This window comes from Amblyraja radiata, chromosome 13 (genome assembly GCF_010909765.2).
Source record: "Amblyraja radiata isolate CabotCenter1 chromosome 13, sAmbRad1.1.pri, whole genome shotgun sequence".
NCBI lineage: Eukaryota > Metazoa > Chordata > Chondrichthyes > Rajiformes > Rajidae > Amblyraja > Amblyraja radiata.
In genome coordinates this window covers 4,835,407-4,855,075 of record NC_045968.1, presented here as the reverse complement: position 1 = coordinate 4,855,075, position 19,669 = coordinate 4,835,407, and the positions used below count along the sequence as shown (strand labels likewise).

At 43.9% G+C, this 19,669-nt stretch overlaps 1 protein-coding gene across 1 annotated transcript in view; it reads left to right on the top strand.

Annotated features, from left to right (window-relative positions):
* epha4 (EPH receptor A4) overlaps positions 1-19,669 on the top strand; it is a 132,795-nt gene that overhangs the window by 102,947 nt on the left and 10,179 nt on the right. The window contains exons 10-17 of the mRNA XM_033031115.1: positions 3,132-3,245; positions 6,528-6,713; positions 9,887-9,948; positions 10,078-10,287; positions 10,587-10,736; positions 11,427-11,623; positions 15,191-15,346; positions 18,239-19,078. Coding sequence (XP_032887006.1) covers positions 3,132-3,245; positions 6,528-6,713; positions 9,887-9,948; positions 10,078-10,287; positions 10,587-10,736; positions 11,427-11,623; positions 15,191-15,346; positions 18,239-18,353 — 1,190 coding nt within the window. The 3' untranslated portion in view covers positions 18,354-19,078. The remainder of the gene's footprint in view (positions 1-3,131; positions 3,246-6,527; positions 6,714-9,886; positions 9,949-10,077; positions 10,288-10,586; positions 10,737-11,426; positions 11,624-15,190; positions 15,347-18,238; positions 19,079-19,669) is intronic.

The window sequence follows — 19,669 nt, the reverse complement described above, 5'->3', positions numbered from 1 at the left end:
TCACCCATACGCTAGTTCTATCCGACAGACTAGGGACAATTTACGGAAGCCAATTAATCTACAAACTTGCACGTCTTGAGGCTGTGGGGGGAAACTGGGGCTCCTGGAGGAAACCCACGTGGTCACAAAGAGAACATACAAACAATTTGTACGGGCAGGAGCCTGTATTCGGGATCAAACCCGAGACTCTGGCACTGTAAGGCAGCAACTCTAATGCCACCCCAACTCTGGACTAATATCCATTTTCAGCTCTGTAAACACTGGATGTTATCTTATGAGTGCCCTTTTATCAAAGATTGAAACAGTTTTAAACTTACGGGACATTTTACTTTCATCAACAAATTATCATAAGTGAAAGGAACAGACTTAGGCCAGTCGGCCCATCAAGTCCATTCCACCATTCAATCATGGCTGATCTATCTCTCCCTCCTAACTCCATTCTCCTGCCTTCTCCCCATAACCTCTGACACCTATACAAATCAAGAATCTATCTATCTCTGCCTTAAATATATCCACTGACTGCTTCCATTGCCTTCTGTGGCAAAGAATTCCACACATTCACCACCCTCTGTCTAAAGAAATTCCTCCTCATCTCCTTCCTAAAAGAACATCCTTAAATTTTGAGGCTGTGACCTCTAGTCCTAGACTCTCCCACCGGTGGAAACATCCTCTCCACATCCACTCTATCCAAGCCTTTCACAATTCTGTATGTTTCAATGAGGTTCCCCCCTCATTCTTCTAAACTCTAGCAAATACAGGCCCAGTACCAAACGCTCAGCATAGGTTAACCTACTCATTCCTGGGATCATTCCGTTAGCCCTAAGAGAGGGGATCCCAACCTTTTCCGTCCCGTTTACCCCTGTCACCTTTGATAGCATATAACAACGTTATTTCACTTATTTATGAACAACTAATGTCAGTCAATGAGAAAAAATATGTACATAAATCCAGAATCAACAAATTTACCCCCTGGGTAGGCAACATTTACCCCCCCCCTCCCCCTGGGGGGTAAATTTACCCCAGGTTGGGAACCTTTGCCCTAAGAGCTACATCTAACTCTCAATTGAAAATTGAAAACACCCAGTGAATTGGCCTCCACTGCCTTCTGTGGCAGAGAATTCCACACATGGATCTGAAGGATGTTCGGATAATAATTGCACTGTTCTGAAAGCAAAATAACAGTGTGAGTCATGAAGAGTCAATGATATTCTGAGGTTAGGAGAAGCTTGGAGAGGTCGGTGCAATCAGGTGGCTTCCTCTAATCACCCACATCAAATTCAGGGCAGGGGCACCCTGCTGTTCTACACTAAAAGTCATGCACAGTCAACCCAATGCTTTTGATTGAACACTTGTACGTACATTACTTCAGATTCAAGTGGTTTTGCTGTGGCAATAGCCACTTGCTGCCAAGTTGATGCCATCATTGATACTCATTCAGATCACGAGCTGTAGCATTGCACTTGAACTCTCTTCCTTGACTGCATTATAAAATCTGCTTTTATAACAGCGCAATTATACGAAGATCCACCCGTGCCTCTCAGATGCTGAATCAGACAGCCTTCCTCTCTGTGGCTTTTCACAGCTATTTAACAAACATAAGTGAAACGAGTGCCCAAATGTTGCTGCTGAGAAAAGGGTCAAGAAAAGGGTCACGCCTCACAGTATCCTGGCACATAGATAAAAGCATTTGGTGATCTAGAATCTCAGTGGATGTTGATCTGTAGTAGTCTCAGTTAAGCAACTTCAAGAACCCCAATTTCCCCCAGGCCTTCAAAGAAGAAGGAACTAGGATTCAACCTCCAGATTTTTATCCCGTTACTCAAGCTACATTCTATCACTTAACGTCAGAACCACAGTTGTTACCGTCTTTTAGTTTAGTTTAGAGATGCAGCGTGGAAACAGGCCATTCGGCCCACCAACTCCGCGGCTAGCAGCAATCTCCGTACACTAACACTACACACACTAGGGACAATTTTACAATTATACCCAGCCAATTAACCCATTGATCTCTCCACCTTTGGAGAGTGGGAGGAAACTAGCGATCCGGAGGAAATCCCATTTCACGCAGGTCACGGGAAGAACTCCGTACAGACAAGCACCCATAGTCAGGATTGAACCCGGGTCCTTGGCACTGCAAGGAAGCAATTCTACTGCTGTGTCACCATGTTGCCCTGCTTTCTTTGAGTAAATGGCTGACTGACACATCTCCAGTTCCTTGTATCTACATGAAGTAATTTGCCATCCTTGCTCACTCATAAGGAATCAAAAAAAGACACAAAGTGCTGGTGTAACTCTGTGAGTCAGGCAGCATCTCTGGAGGACACTAATAGGTAACGTTTTGTTTCTGGACCCGACTTCAAACCCTTCCGAGGAAGGATCGTGATCCGAAACGTCGCTATTCATGTCCTCCAGAGATGCTGCCTGGCTCATTGAGTTACTCCAGCACTTTGTGTGTTTTTTAATAAACCAGCATCTGCACCACTTGTCTTTTCATAAGGGATCAAGTATTGGAGATATGAGCTTCATCGAAACAGAGACGAGGGTGGAAGGATTTGCGAGGATAGTATCATCTGAATCATTGCTCTAGAAAAATGTTAACGGATGCATTATAATGGTGCAAAAAAATGTTTTGCCACTTTTTTAGGTAAAAATAAAGGGCGTACACAGGTCCACCACCAATTTTCCGCAACTAGTGGTCCAGCATCTCCCTTAATCCGCACCCTTGAAATTCCCTCTGGAAGACCCCCCCCCCCCCCGAAAATGTGGCGCCTAGGTCAGGTGAGGCGGCTGGTCTCAACCTTATCGGGACTTCCTCACTGAGTCGAAATTGCCCCCTGTGGCCGGGGGTCTGGAGCTCTGGAACTGGCCTGGCTGGAGCCGGCAGATCTGTTCCCATAGCCGACTTCCAAGACCGACTTTGTGGGACGGTATCTCAGCGGCCGAGGCGGACCATTCCAGTACCATTGGTCTCCTCTCGGAGGCAGTGACCTCTGTTGTTCCGGCAATATGGATAATCCAGACTGGCTCTGGAGCCAAGGATGCTGGAAAATCGGTGGTGGACCTGTAGCTATTTATTGTTGTTACACTAAATGAGGCATGTTGTTGAAGAAAGATTCTTGTATATTTCAAAGGGGTGAGGACATATGTTGATCCATTTACATACGAGGACCCCAATCAAGCCGTCCGTGAATTTGCCAAAGAAATCGATGCTTCTTGCATCAAGATTGAAAGAGTGATCGGTGTAGGTAAGTTATTGGGATGACGTTCATAAATAGAACTGGAGAAGATTTACGATCAATGTTCTGCTTGGACAATATTACTCCAAACTCTCTTCAGAGGATTGTGTGATAATAGCAAGGTTGCAGCAGCTCAGGGGTGAAACTGTTTTGCAGAGCTAGGTACAAAGGGAATTAGTCGCAGAGCAAAGCCTCCTCTTCTGCAAACCACAACTTTGTCAACAGATTGTGTAATGGAATGTTTTAGAAGGAACTGCAGATGCTGGAAAATCGAAGGTACACAAAAAAGTCTGAGGAAGGGTTTCGGCCCGAAACGTTGCCTATTTCCTTCGCTCCATAGATGCTGCTGCACCCGATTGTGTAATGGAGTCTGAAGAAGGGTCCTGGCCCATAATGTCTCCAATCCATTCCCTCCGCTGATGCAGGCAGACCCATTGAGTTACTCCAGCACTTTGTGTTTTGCTCCGATTTCCAACATCTGCAGTTCCTTGTGCCTCCTCTTTTATATAATCACTAATGTTTATGTCAGGGGGGAACTGCACATGCTGGTTTAAACCGAAGGCAGACACAAAAAGCTGGAGTAACTCAGCCAATCAGGCAGCATCTCTAGGAGAAAAGGAATCGGTGCCGTTTTGGATCGAGAAGGTCTCAACCTAAGACATCACCTATTCCTTTTCTCCATGGATGCTGCCTGACCGGCTGAGTTACTCCAGCTTTTTAGTGTCTGTCTAATGTTTATGTCAGATACATTTTGGTCTTATCTTTGAAACGCTAATAATAGTTGAGGTTAGATCTAGATGTTCATGGAATCTCCACCAACAAGTTGGTGTTTTTAATTATCTTTGACATTCATCATTGGACCTGATGAAACAGATTTTTGATCTGATCCTTTAGGTATACCATTTATTAACTCTGTCCCTGGAGGACCGATTCTCCTGTGGAGATGTTAGAGATACAACGTGGAAACAGGCCCTTTGGCCCATCGAGTCCATGCCGACCATTACTCACCCCGTACACCAGCACTATCCTGCACACTAGGGACAAGGTTTATTTAAAAACTGATGCTAATTAACCTACAAACCTGTCTTTGGAGTGTAGACAGAAACCGGAGCACCCGGAGAAAACCCACGTGGTCACAGGGAGAAAGTACAAACTCCATACAGACAGAACCCGTAGTCAGGATCGAACCAGGGGTCTCTGGCGCTGTAAGGCAGCAACTCTACCGCTACACCACTGTGATGCCCCCAAAATAGACAATAGACAATAGGTGCAGGAGTAGGCCATTTGGCCCTTCGAGCCAGCACCGCCATTCAATGTGATCATGGCTGATCATCCCCAATCAGTACCCCGTTCCTGCCTTCTCCCCATACCCCCTGACTCCGCTATTTTTAAGAACCCTATCTAGCACTCTCTTGAAAGCATCCAGAGAACTGGCCTCCACCTGAGGCAGAGAATTCCACAGACTCACCACTCTCAGTGAGAAAAAGTGTTTCCTCGTCTCCGTTCTAAATGGCTTATTCCTTATTCGTAAACTGTGGCCCCTGGTTCTGGAATATAGTGTGGCGATAATTTGTGGTTTATCTTCATCACTTTGGGTGCCTATTTTTTGCAGTTCTTACCGCTGCTTTTAACATGCTGTTGTGTTACTCTATTTAATCAGGCTTTACCTCCCCTACTTTGCAGAGGAAGGGCTGTACCATATTGAGGTAGAAAATAGTTCTGCAGTTGTGAAATAAGCTATGCCCTACTGTATTTGCATGGCCAATTTCATTCAACATAGGATCCATATGTTTCTTGGCTGGGTTAGTATTTAGGCTGTTAGGATAAGTGCTTTGTGCAACTGAACAGAAATACAAATGAATAAAAATCATGCTACAGAATTGCAAAACATTGGCCAGACCACAACTGGGAGTTTTGTGTGTGAAGATACTACAAAATAGGAAGAATATTGTGCCCTGGGTGGAGATGTGGTACTGAAGTACAAGAATGATACTTGCACCCTCAGGTTAAATTACCTGGAGAGATGACAGAAACTAGGATGGAGTTCTACTGCATCTAGAATGTTATGGATGATCCTTGTTGAATATTTCAAGATACAGAGGGAAATTGACAGGGTAAATCGAGATGATTTGAGAATCTAGGACTGGGGAGAAAATCTGAAATTTATTTGCCAAGACTTTCAGCACTGAAGCATGAAAGTTGTTCAAGAAAGGAGGTGTAGAACTGAGGAAATGATGCTAAACTTGTTGTTAATGTCGACAATTTCCCATTAAGCAAAGGTATGAATTGATCAAGGGAGAAGGCTTAAAAATTGAGTTAGAAGTGATCTTGGAAGAAAGCTTGTTAGGGGGATAGATCCAAACAGCATGGAAACAGGCTGATGTTGGGATGGTCAAAAACAATTATCCTAAGTACCATATCAGGAACTAAATGTATAAAATTAAAGTCAATTTCAATTTGGAATAGAGCAGGTAATAGAATTAGAATAGAGCAGGTATTTCTAGTACAGTAAGCGAATGTGAAAAAACACAGCATCGCTGAGTTTACAATGTAAGGAGATAGACAAAAATGCTGGAGAAACTCAGCAGGTGAGGCAGCATCTATAAAGCGAAGGAAATAGGCAATGTTTCGGGTTGAGACCCTTCTTCAGTCTGAATATATTTCAGTCTGAAGGATGGTTCTGACCCAAGACGTCACCCCATCCTTTTTCTCCACAGATGCTGCCTGACCTGCTGAGTTACTCCAGCACTTCTGTAAACAAACAATTGTTTATTGGTGTTCGGTCTATCTCGTTTATTGGTGCATAGATATAGATATAGAGAGTTAGATGTAGCTCTTAGGGCTAACAGAATCAAGGGATATGGGGAGAACGCAGGAACAGGGTACTGATCCCCTTCCCATCAGAACTGCCCCCTCCATCGACTCTTTTAAGTCAAGACTAAAGACTTATCTATACTCCCAAGCCTTTCCTGACTCCCTCTGAGTGAGGGCTACATGTATATGTGTATGTAGTTTGTTTTGTTGTGCTATTCTTATAACAAATGTAAAGCACTTTGGCCAACGAGAGTTGTTTTTTAAATGTGCTATATAAATAAATGTGACTTGATTCTGGATGATCATATTGAATGGCAATGCTGGCTCGAAGGGCCGATGGGCCTACTCCTGTACCTATTTTCTATGTTTCTATGTCACAAGTGAAGATCTTCTGGTTCTGGGAGGCCAAATGCCCCGTTCCTGTTCCGATGATCCAGAGTTTGAATGTTACATCTTCTTCCCATTCTTTTCCCGCAGGTGAATTTGGTGAAGTCTGCAGTGGTCGATTGAAAATGCCTGGCAAGAGGGAGATCTGCGTCGCCATCAAGACTCTGAAAGCCGGCTACACGGACAAACAGAGACGAGATTTCCTGAGCGAAGCAAGCATCATGGGCCAGTTTGACCATCCCAACATCATCCACCTGGAAGGGGTTGTTACTAAATGTAGGTCCAGTGATGAGGCTGAGCACACAGGCTCCATATATTCACATAAAAATGACAGATGGAACACCGACTGACAAAAATAACGAGGGAGAAGCCCTGGAATACAAGTCATTAATCTTCATGGCAGATTGAAATGAGTTTATGGTGCAAATTGACATCCTATCCTTGGACAGCTTGTACTAAGATTTGCAGTGAAATTAATATCTCGGTCTATTTAGGCCAGGATATTTTTTTGAAACTGACAGACTTGGCATGGTGTCATGGGATAGGTGAAAACAGATGGCAAGGAACTCGATATTACGCAGGAAAAAACAATTCCTTTTTTCCCCTAAATTCCTGAAGCATATCTAAGGCGACCCGCGCTTGCTAGGATGAGAAATCGTAGACGGTCATGCTCAAGAATTCCTTTCTTCCCAAGTGACCAATGTGCTGAACTTCTCCAGATAAATGTGCAACATAAACCATTGCAATCCATCCAGGAAAAGAAAATCTACAAAAGCAGTTTTTCAGTGCTTTTATTTTTTTTAAACTGCCCTTTAAAATTTTCAAGAACATGAAATCTGACCCACTGTGTCCCGTTGCTCGACACCCAGCAGACAGTGTAGACTATAATGAGCACTTTTTCCCCTAAGTGCCTGCTTTTCTAATGACTGCCACTTAATCCAGCATTCATCTCAGCTGCTGGTGTCAGGACTTTGATAGGAAGAATAAATGACAAATTAGTAAACAAAAATTAAAATGCAAACTAGCTCCCATTGTTTTCAGACTTGATTACAAGCTGTCACTTCAACACGTCTTATTCCCGACTTGAATATCCACCTAAAGAGTTTGGATTACATGCCATGCATATAACCATATAACCATATAACAATTACAGCACAGAAACAGGCCATCTCGGCCCTTCTAGTCCATGCCGAACACTTATTCTCCCCTAGTCCCATCTACCTGCACTCAGGCCATAACCCTCCATTCCTTTCACGTCCATATAACTATCCAATTTATTTATAAATGATAAAAATGATTAAATGATAAAATCAAACCTGCCTCCACCACTTCCACTGGAAGCTCATTCCACACAGCTACCACTCTCTGAGTAACGAAGTTCCCCCTCATGTTACCCCTACACTTTTGTCCCTTAATTCTCAAATCATATCCTCTTGTTTGAAGCTTCCCTACTCTCAATGGGAAAAGCTTATCCACGTCAACTCTGTCTATCCCTCTCATCATTTTAAAGACCTCTATCAAGTCCCCCCTTAACCTTCTGCGCTCCAATCTACGCACTTTAATATACAGTCAGCTTTCCCTCGCTGTCTTAGTTTAGTTTAGAGATACAGCGTGGAAACTAACCCTTTGGCACACTGACCAACAATGACCCCATACACTAGTTCTATTCTACACTCTACAGCCAATTTACATCACAATGAAAGTCATGAAAGGTGTTTTCTCAAAACCTAATGTCCTCAAATGGAGGAAGTAGCTTTTGTTATTGTGTATGGAATGCAAAGGAAATTATAATTGCTCATAGTTTTTGAATTTCTAATCATTTTTATTTTGTTTAAAACTATTATTTAGTTTGGTTTAATTTGGTGATACAGCGTGGAAACAACCCCTTTGGCCCCCCGGGTCCACGCCCACCAACGATCACCCCGTACACTCGTTCTATCCTACACACTGGGGATAATTGACTGAAGCCAATAAAATTACAAACCTGCAAATCTTAGGGATGTGGGAGGAAACCGGAGTTCCTAGAGTAAACCCACGTGGTCACAGGGAGAACGTACAAACTCCGTTCAGGGCGGTCGCGGTGGCGCCACGGTAGAGTTGCTGCCTTACAGCGAATACAGCGCCAGAGAACCGGGCTCGATCCCGACTACGGGTGCTGTCTGCACGGAGTTTGTACGTTCTCCCCGTGACCTGCGTGAGTTTTCTCCGAGATCTTCGGTTTCCTCCCACACGCCAAAGACGTACAGGTATGTAGGTTAATTGGCTTGGTAAATGTAAAAATTGTCCCTCGTGGGTGTCGGATAGAGTAAATATGCGGGGATCGCTGGTCGGCGCGGACCCGGTGGGCCGTAGGGCCTGTTCTGCGCTGTATCTCTAAACTACACTAAGCTAAACGCATAGTCAGGATTGAATCCAGCGCTGTATGTCTGGAGCTGTAAGGCAGCTGCTCTACTACTGCACTAACCATGCCACCCATTCCTAAGTTCCATTGAAAGAGCTCCCAGTCCTGAAAATCAAACTATTCCTTGCAGATTAATCGTCTGAGTAACACAAGCATAAAACACAGTAGGGATAATTTACAAAGACAATTAACTTACGAACCTGTACGTCTTTGGAGTGTGGGAGGAAACCGGAGCTTGCCGGAGAAAACCTACGCAGGTCGGTCACAGGGAGAACGGTACAAACTCTGTACAGATAGCTCCCGTAGTTAGGATCGAACCCAGGTCTCTGGCGCTGTAAGGCAGCAACTCTACCGCTGCCCCAGGTTGGAAGCAAAATATTTCGGTAGTGCCTTTTAAAAAGGATTATCCTAAGAAATGTATCAGGAACTAAGTGTATAAAATCGAACTCCCTTTCAATTAGAATAGAGCAGGTATTGTTGGCACAGTAAGCGACTGAGTGAGGAATCACAGCATCGCTGAGTTTACAATGTAAGGAGGTAATTTTCACTGTTGTTACACTTGTTACAGTGATCTTAGGAGATCAGCAACATGGTGTGACTTATGTCTGAAACTCCTCCACTGTCAAAGAGTAGAAAATAGCCCCAGCGAATAGACGTAGCTTCAAAGAAGACCTGTGAAATCAATTTGGCAACATGTCACGTCTTACGGGAAAAAAAGGTGCAATTATCTTCCCTAGAGGCAGCTAAAAGCACTGGTGGGAAAGCAGAGCTTATTTCAAGCTGCTAAACTCCAGAGACATGCTCAAAACTACACAAGACCTTGCAAACATATCACTAGTAAGGGTTAATTTGACAGATGGCATCCAATGTGCTCAATAAATCATCCAGACTACCATGCAACTAGGGCATAGCTTTTGACATTTTTAATTAAATTAGATCTCTCAAGATGAATGAACGTACAGCCACGGTAATTCTCTATATCTCATTTTCATCTCATTAATGGAAGTGTTTGGCAAGTAATTCTGTTTTTGTTTTTTTGAAATTCTAGGTAAACCAGTAATGATCATAACTGAATACATGGAAAATGGGTCCTTGGATGCATTCCTCAGGGTAAGTCATCCATCAGACTCGGAAGAAAATGCATTTACTCAGGAACAGGCACTTTCTGAGCCGTAGGGTGGTAATCGGTAGTTTGCAGCGTTCCATGCACGAGGTGATCTTGATTTGTGTTGTTCGCAGAAGAACGATGGCCTGTTCACGGTGATTCAGCTGGTGGGCATGCTTCGAGGAATTGGCTCTGGAATGAAGTACCTCTCCGATATGAGCTATGTGCACCGAGATTTGGCTGCCCGCAATATCCTGGTGAACAGTAATTTAGTCTGCAAGGTGTCAGACTTTGGCATGTCCCGAGTTCTGGAAGATGACCCAGAGGCAGCCTACACCACACGGGTATGGACACACTCACTGCAGATGCTGTTAAACCTTAAACCGAAGATAGGACACAAAAATCTGGAGTAACTCAGCGGGTCCGGCAGCATCTCTGGAAAGACAGCATGTCCGAAGAAGGGTCTGGTCCCAAAACGTCACCTATTCCTTTTCTCCAGCGATGCTGTCCGACCTGCTGAGTTACTCCAGCTTTTTGTGTCGCTCTCATTGTTTGGAATTTTGTGCAAGGAATCGTGCAAGATGATTAACAGCCAAAGGCAAGAGCACAGACCTCAACCTGATGATTGAATTCTCGCTTGCAGGGCGGAAAGATCCCGATCAGGTGGACAGCGCCCGAAGCGATTGCGTATCGCAAGTTTACTTCATCGAGTGACGCTTGGAGTTATGGCATTGTGATGTGGGAGGTCATGTCTTATGGAGAACGGCCTTACTGGGATATGTCCAACCAGGATGTAAGTTTACTTCATGTGAATTATTTGTGACCGGGGGGAGGGGGGATAAAATAGTGGACGTTGCCTCCAAATAATGCTACACTGATAAAACAATGGGCGGCACAGTGTCACAGCGGTAGAGTTACTGCCTTAAAGTTCCAGAGACCCGGGTTCGATCCTGATTACGGGTGTTGTCTATGCGTAGTTTGTGGTGGTTTGTGCATTCTCCCTGTGACCATGTGGGTTTTCTCTGGTTGCTTGTTTCCCCCCCCCACATTCTAAAGCCATACAGGTTTGTAGGTTAATTGGCTTCTGTAAATTAAAGGGATCAGAAGATATTGCAGGAAGATGGAGCTGTGGTCTGCTATGATTTTGTTTAGATCACCCGAGCACTTGTTCAATCCTACACGCTGGGGACAACTTACAGAAGACAATTAATCTTCAAACCTGTACGTCTTTGGAAGGTGGGAGGAAAATTGAGCATCCGGAGAAAATCTTCGCGGTCACAGGGAGAACGTGCAAACTCCGTACAGACAGCACCCAGAGCCAGGATCGATCCCGGGACTCTGGCGCTATGAATCAGCAACTCTACCGCTGTGCCGCCCCGATCGTGAACGGCGGCACGCTGGTGCAGCAGTAGAATTGCTGCCTCATCGTGTCGAGAGGTCTACACCAACTCCTTATAATTTGGTGTCATTTTTTTTCCCCCAGGTGATTAAGGCAATCGAGGAAGGTTACCGATTACCTCCTCCCATGGACTGCCCAGTCTCCCTACATCAGTTGATGCTGGACTGCTGGCAAAAGGAACGAAATGACAGACCTAAGTTTGTGCAGATTGTCAGCATGCTGGACAAGCTGATTCGAAATCCAAGCAGCTTGAAAAGAACCGCAGTGAACGAAAATACAAGGTTGGCTTTCTATTTAAAAAACCATGCAGAAATGTTGCTTGAGCTCAAAGACAGATTTCAGATATCACTCCTCAAATTATTTAATAGTGTCTTTGTGTTGCAATAGTCAGTGTCAATGGCTTACTTCCAATTATATGCTACTTCTAATGAAGTAGTATATTCAGCTGATATTTGTCGTCCAAATAACTAGTGATTCTGGTTGGAGGGAGACAAAAATGCTGGTGAAACTCAGCGGGTGAGGCAGCGTCTATGGAGCGAAGGAAATAGGCAAAGTTTCTGGTCGAAACCCTACTTGAGGGTAATACCTCAATATAGATAATACCTAATCTGAGGAAAGACATTCTAGCCATAGAGGGAGTACAGCGAAGGTTCACCAGACTGATTCCTGGGATGTCAGGACTTTCATATGAAGAAAGACTGGATAGACTCTGCTTGTACTCGCTAGAATTTAGAAGATTGAGGGGGGATCTTATATAAACTTACAAAATTCTTAAGGGGTTGGACAGGCTAGATGCAGGAAGATTGTTCCCGATGTTGGGGAAGTCCAGAACAAGGGGTCACAGTTTAAGAATAAGGGGGAAATCTTTTAGGACTGAGATGAGAAAAACATTTTTCACACAGAGAGTGGTGAATCTGTGGAATTCTCTGCCACAGAAGGTAGTTGAGGCCAGTTCATTGGCTATATTTAAGAGGGAGTTAGATGTGGCCCTTGTGGCTAAAGGGATCAGGGGGTATGGAGAGAAGGCAGGTACAGGATACTGAGTTGGATGATCAGCCATGATCATATTGAATGGCGGTGCAGGCTCGAAGGGCCGAATGGCCTACTCCTGCACCTATTTTCTATGTTTCTATGTTTACTTATTGCTGCCATTAGTAAGCTAAAGTCAGTTATAGCATCAATCTCACTCTCATGCTCATTTATACTATATCTTGTTCAGTCATAGACCTTGAACATTTGGGATTCAGTTCCATTTGACATGCTCGAGTCCACAAGTTGTGGACTGAGTGGGATAGTGATATGAGATATTCGAGATATTTCAAGAGAGAGAGATTTAGCTCTTGGGGCTAAAGGAATCAAGAGATATGGGGGGAAAGCAGGAACGGGGTACTGATTTTGGATGATCAAGCATGATGATCATATTGAATTGCGGTGCTGGCTGGAAGGGCCGAATGGCCTACTCCTGCACCTATTTTCCATGTTTCTATATTAAATCAAGATGGTATTGGAGGGAAGATACTAGCCTGGATGGAGGGCTGGCTGAAAGGCGGAAGACAAAGATTGGGAATAAAAGGGGGCTTGTTCTGGTTAGCTGCCGATGACCAGCGGTGGTCCACAAGGGTCGGTGCTGGGGCGCCACTTTTCACATTGCATATCAATGGTTTGGATGAGGGGATTGAAGGCCTTGTGGCCAAGTTTGCGGATGATACGAAGATAGATGGAGGGGCGAGGAGTGTAGAGAAAGCAGGGACTCTGCAGATGGACTTGGACAGGTTGGGAGAGTTGGGCAAAAAGGTGGCAGATGGAATACAGTGTAGCAAAGTGTGCAGTCACGCATTTTGGTAGTAGTGATAAAGGCGTAGACTATTTTCCAAATGGGGAGAAAAATCAGAAATCAGTGGGGCAAAGGGACTTGGAAGTGCCGGTCAAGATTCCCAAAAGGGTTATGGGATGAAGGCGTGAGAACGGGATTGAGGGGGAAAGATAGGTCAGCCTTGATAGAATGGCTGAGTAGACTCAATGGGCCGAATGGCTTACTTCTGCTCCAATGAAATATGAACTCAGGTGATCCTACTTCTTCACTCAAGTATATGCACAGGATCCTAGGATACTTTTTTGAAGATGGACAGTGAAATAATTTCCAGTTATTGCACAAGCTTTATTCTTTAAGCAACATTGTTAAAACCAATTGCCTGTTTATCAAGACATTACCATTTGTGTGAACTTCCCTGCATGAAAATTGACCGCCTGTTCTGACGTTATAACAGGAAACTGCGTAACTGGGATGTCCTTCTACACACCGCTGACTGGTTAGCACGCAACAAAAGCTTTTCACTGTACCTCGGTACATGTGACAATAAATTCTGTCTTTACTTTGTGTACTAGTCATGTCTCTACTATTTATTTCATTCCCCTTACATGTTTTTCCTCTACCTGCTAAATATTTGTAAGGTGTCCTTGAGACTCTTGAAAGGCGCCCATAAATAATATTTATTGTTATTATTATTATTAATTAAACAACTAGAAACCTTTTTGCTTCCGACCATTAGCTACTCGCAAATTAAATCCCTAATTCTTAAAATTAATCCTTTATTTAATGAATTCAACAATGAAAAATAAGATTCAGTACTTACTGAGTGTGGGGGCTGTTGTTGGACTTTTATTAATGTTTTAGTAAGCCATATTTAATTATTTTGTGCCCGGTGAGATGTTAGGGATAATGGATTGTTATACTGTACATGAGCACTGTAAGTGGCACCACAAGGCAGGCCCTTTTTGCTGATGCCGTCGTTTTACACAGCAGTTACTGATCATTACGAGATATTATTGACCTTTACGAGTTGAATGGATAACTACCACCTTGGGGCTATTAGTTGGCACATCTTCCTTCAAATTGATGTAATTGTGGCAGGCTGGAGGCCCACAACCACATCCACATGATGTAAAGTAATCATTCAGAGAGTCTGAAGTTATCCAGTTGAATAGCTAAACCTGTAATCCTGTCCTGTCCCATATCCCAATGCATACTGCATATAATATTCAATATTACATGTAGAGTATCGACTATGGATATCTGCTTCAGAGTTATAGAGTCATAGAGTGATACAGTGTGGAAACAGGCCCTTTGGCCCAATTTGCCCACACCGGCCAACATGCCCCAGCTACATTAGTCCCACCTACCTGCGCTTGGTCCATATCCCTCCAAACCTGTCCTATCCAAATGTTCCTACATTTCTGCTCCTTGAAACGAAACAAAATATCATCTGAAGATATATCAATTTTCATCAGTCATTTTAAAGTATTTCTTGAAGCGGTGACAGAATGGAAGATAACCTGATGAGTCAATGGGTTCTAAAGTTAACATTGTAATGAGAAGTCTGAAGGCCATAAGATTTATAACATTTACTTGCTAGTATTATTCATGGGAAACGCTGGCTTTCAGTACATACTGGGGCCTGAAAGAGGTTGGAAGACACGTCAAAAGACGTGCAGGTTTGTACGTTAAATGGCTTGGTAAAATTAAAGATTGTCCCTAGTGTGTGTAGGATAGTATTAATGTGCGGGGATTGTTGGTCGGCGCAGACTCAGTGAGCCGAAGGGCCCGTGTTCACACTGTATCTCTAAAACTAAACCAAAATTAAAACTATAACTTCATTGATATTAATTGACTGAGTTTTAAAAATAACTTTATGAATAAAACCAATTAGTTTTTTTATTTATGGTCAACAATTTGAATTGATGACATCTAACCACCCTGCCATAGTCTAGAATATAATTGTTCCGTGCAATAATGTCCTGTCTAAACGAGTATATTTTATGATTTTCTTTTTAAATGCTTGCATTTACAGACCTTCTACTGCGTTGTTAGATCCTGGCACACCCGACCTCTCTGCTTTGGACTCCGTTGACGACTGGCTTCAAGTTATTAAGTTGGACAGATACAAAGATAACTTTACAGCAGCAGGCTACACCTCTCTAGAATCTGTAGTCCACATGAATCAAGAGTAAGTGTATCATGATTGGAGTGAACTCTACAGTTGTCACAGAATTTCTGTTTACTTTAAAATGCTGCAGGGCGGCACGTTGGTGCAGCGGTAGAGTTGCCACCTTATAGCACCGAGAGACCCGGGTTCGATCCTGACGGTGGACGCTCATCTGTACGGAGTTTGTACGTTCTCCCCGTGACCTGTATGGGTTATCTCCAGAATCTCTGGTTTCCCCTTTTAAGAATAAGGGATAAGCCATTTGGAACGGAGATGAGGAAATATTTTTTAACACAGTCTGTGGAATTCTCTGCCTCAGTGGGTGGTGGAGGCCGGTTCTCTGGATGCTTTCAAGAGAGAGCTCTTAAAGATAGTGGAGTCAAGGGATATGGGGAGAAGGCAGGAACGGGGTACTGATTGGGGATGATCAGCCATGATCACATTTAATGGCGGTGCTGGCTCAAAGGGCCAAACGGCCTACTCCTGCACCTATTGTCTATTGTCTCCCACACTCGAAAGAACTGCAGGTTTGTCGGTTAATTGGCTTGGTAAAATATTAAATAGTTCCTAGTGTCTGCATAGGGTGTTGCGGGGATTGCTGGTCAGCACGAACTTGGTGGGCCGAAGGGCCTGTTTCCATCCTGTATATCTAAACTAAACAAAAAAAAATTATACTTAAGTATAAATTTTAAGCTATTTGGACCACTTGTAAATTTCCTCATCAAAACTATATATTTCATCCTCCTATATGATATAATGATCCAGGAAAGAGAGTTTACCACCTCGGTCAATTGGTTGCAGACACATGGATCGGCAGCAGCTGGATTAGATGGACGACATGGATAGATGATAGTTTGAATCTGGACCCTTCAGACTAGTAAGGGGAAGAGAGCTGAATAATAAGTGGGGGCAGAACAGAGTGATAGGTGGGATAGGCACAAAATGCTGGAGTAACTCAGTGGGACAGGCAGCATCTCGGGAGAGAAGGAATGGGTGATGTTTCCAGTTGAGACCCTTCAGACTGGCACAGTTGAGGGGGACAACAGCTAGAGATGAGTACTTTGTAGTGGATGAGGATATGCGAGATATTGATAACACTGTGAGGGTATACTAATATGCTAAATGTCACATGTGAAAAGATGAATATATCCCCAGGTCCTGATGGGATCTATACCAGGTTGCAGAGAGAGGAAAGAGAGGAGATTGCTGGGGCCTTGATCTTGAGTCAAGATCTGTATCTCCTCTTACCACAGGCCATGTCTTGGAGGACTGGGAAATAACCTGTTTGTTCTTTTATTTAAGAAGAAAAATAAAGATGCACCAGAATATTATGATCCAGTGAGTCCCATGTCAGTGGTGGGGAAGTTATCGCAGAGGATTCTTCAGGATAAGAAGTGCTTGCATTTGGAAGAGAATGGGTTAACTAAGGACAATCAGCATAGCTTTGGGCAGGACAGGTCATGACTCATAAAGTTGATTGATTTTTTTTGAAGATGATAAGATAAGGAAGTGGTTGTTGTCTGCTTGGACTTTCAGGCCAATAGGCCCATCATGGTACACTGACCAAATTTAATTTACAATTGATTTTTCCCACCCTCTTGATTGTATTCATTCTTTGAGTATGGATATCACTGGCAGCGAGAACATTTTTTGACCGTTCTTGATTGCCCCTCAACTGAACCCAATTATGGGTCAACCACATTGATGGGATTATGGATTTAGACTCAATGGGTCACACCAGGTAAAAATGGCTGATTTCGTTACATAAACATCATTGATTAAAAAAAATTTTTTGCTTTAAATGTCACTCTGGAGATTTCATAGTTATCAATATGAAGACAAGCTTTATTTCTCTATTGAATTTTTAAGTACCCCTGCTGATCTCCCCTCCCCCAACTGTTATGGTGGGATTCAAACTCCAGTAACCTATTCACTATACCACCATATGTACCCAACTTGTTGTCATGGATAGGATATTTTCCATTCTCCTTCTGCCCAGAATCTGTGCGTACCTTCGCCTGTAGGCGCTTTTATTTCCAAGCTAAACAGATTATAGGTACACAAAAATGCTGGAGAAACTCAGCGGGTGCAGCAGCATCTATGGAACGAAGGAGATAGGCAACGTTTATTTCTCTATTGAATTTTTAAGTACCCCAGGTGTGGAAACGTTGCCTATTTCCTTCGCTCCATAGATGCTGCTGCACCTGCTGAGTTTCTCCAGCATTTTTGTCTACCTTCGATTTTCCAGCATCTGCAGTTCCTTCTTAAACAGAATAAAGATTATATCCGGTGGGGCTCATCCTGTGGAGTCTGCGTATACGGATTTAATTTTCTACTTACTGGGTGGTTTAGTTTAGTTTAGAGATACAGCGTTGAAACAGGCCCTTCAGCACACCGAGTCCACGCCGACCAGCGACCATCCATACACTCGTTCTATCCTTCACTGTAGGGACAATTTACAGAATGAAATCAACCTACAAACCTGCACGTCTTTGGGGAGGGGGAGGAAACCAGAGCACCCGGAGAAAACCCATGTGGTCACGGGGAGAACATACAAACTCTCGTACGGCCCAAACCCGTCGGCAGAATCGAACCTGGATCTCTGGCGCCATAAGGCTGCAACTCTACCACTGCATCACTGTGCCACCCAAAGTTCTTACAAAAGCCAGAAATTATTACCTTGGGATTAAAGGTAATAATCCTTTGCTGTAAAGTCAGCTGTGCCTTAGTGGGAATTACGTCACCAAAACGCCAAATGAAAACAAATGGTGCAAGCTGTAGAGAATAGCAGCATCCAATGGTATGGTGTACAGGTCTATGGTAACAGAATACCATACCATTCATTATGTTATGTTATGGTACATATGCATTTGAAAAGACCAGTTTTCTGATTTTGTTTACCTGTTTCCACAGCGACCTGGTCCGGATTGGAATCACAACAGCGGTGCATCAGAACAAGATCCTGAGCAGCATCCAGGGAATGAGGGCCCAGGTGCAGCAGATGCAGGGAAGGATGGTTCCTGTCTGAGCCAGTGCTAAAACTCAATGAAATTTGTTTACCTCATCCATGCACTTTAACAGGAAAAAGAACTGCACTTTTAAAAAAAAAAACTCTTAATTGTTGCCCTTTGATATACGGATATTTTGTCAGTGGTTTTGCCTGATTTGAGGACAGAATGCTGAACTTCACGATCGTCACGGAGACCTTCGTCCAACTAAGAGAAGACCGGATCAGATGTATATTTGTTTTTGAACTCCTGTTCCTCTTTGGATAAACAATTACAAAGGAGCCAATCTGTTGATGCCATTATCCACACCATACCGCAATGAATTTTTCAAAATTATCACTGGATACAAGATTACTTTTCATACGGCTTGCTAACGAAGGATTTGTTAAAGCGGATTTGAAGCTCTACAACAAGACATTCCTGCAGACATCGTCCTGACTGGAGGGGGTGGATCGTGAATGGCCAATTTCTTCCAATGACTGCATCCCAAGTGGAGGTTTCTGAAAACTGTCCTTCCGAAACTTTGCTGAATTGAGCAGGCAGCCTTGTGGATTACAGTTTGAAAGATAGTGACTTAGACTGCAATGTAACATAGAGTGATTGCCAACACATAATGTGGTGATTCTTTCCTTGGAGAAATGTCTAGATAGTTTTTAATAGAACAGATGGCCATCAAATGTTGATGAAGGAAAAGACAATTAACAATGAACTGACTTCATTGCAACATACAACAAAAGATTATGAGGTAAAAAAAAAAATTACTTTGACATAACTTAAGTCATTAAAATCATGATCATTTGAAGTTGGGGAACTTACTGCAGTATATTCTGATCTGTAGGCTTCGGTTGCCAGAGAGTCAGCAGGCAGTGGAGGCCAAGTGGAGGGCCTGTCCCACCAGCATGCGACTGCATGCGGCGAGCGCGACCTAACGTGGTCGCTTGAGCCGTACGGCCTCGCGGGGCCGGTCCCACTTCGATCGCCGGAGCCGTATGGAGTGTGGGGCTGGTCCCGACATCGCGCGGGGCTCCGAAAAACTGACACTGTCCAAAAATCCCGTGCGGCAACGGCTTGCCCGCAGCCGCATTGAGGCCGTATGCAGCGCCTCGATGGGCATATGCAGCGTCTCGACGCCGTGCGCAGCCTGGACGCTGTACGCAGCGTCTTGACAGCGTACGCCTAACGCGTGGCATTGCGCGATGACATCACCGCCCGGCGTGCCGTTGCATGATAACGTCACCGCCCGACGCCGTGCGACGTCCAAATTCAGTCGGCCCGCCTCCTGCCCAGCTGATTGGTGAGTATGATGTCGGGACCAGCTCCAGGCGGCTCCGCGTTT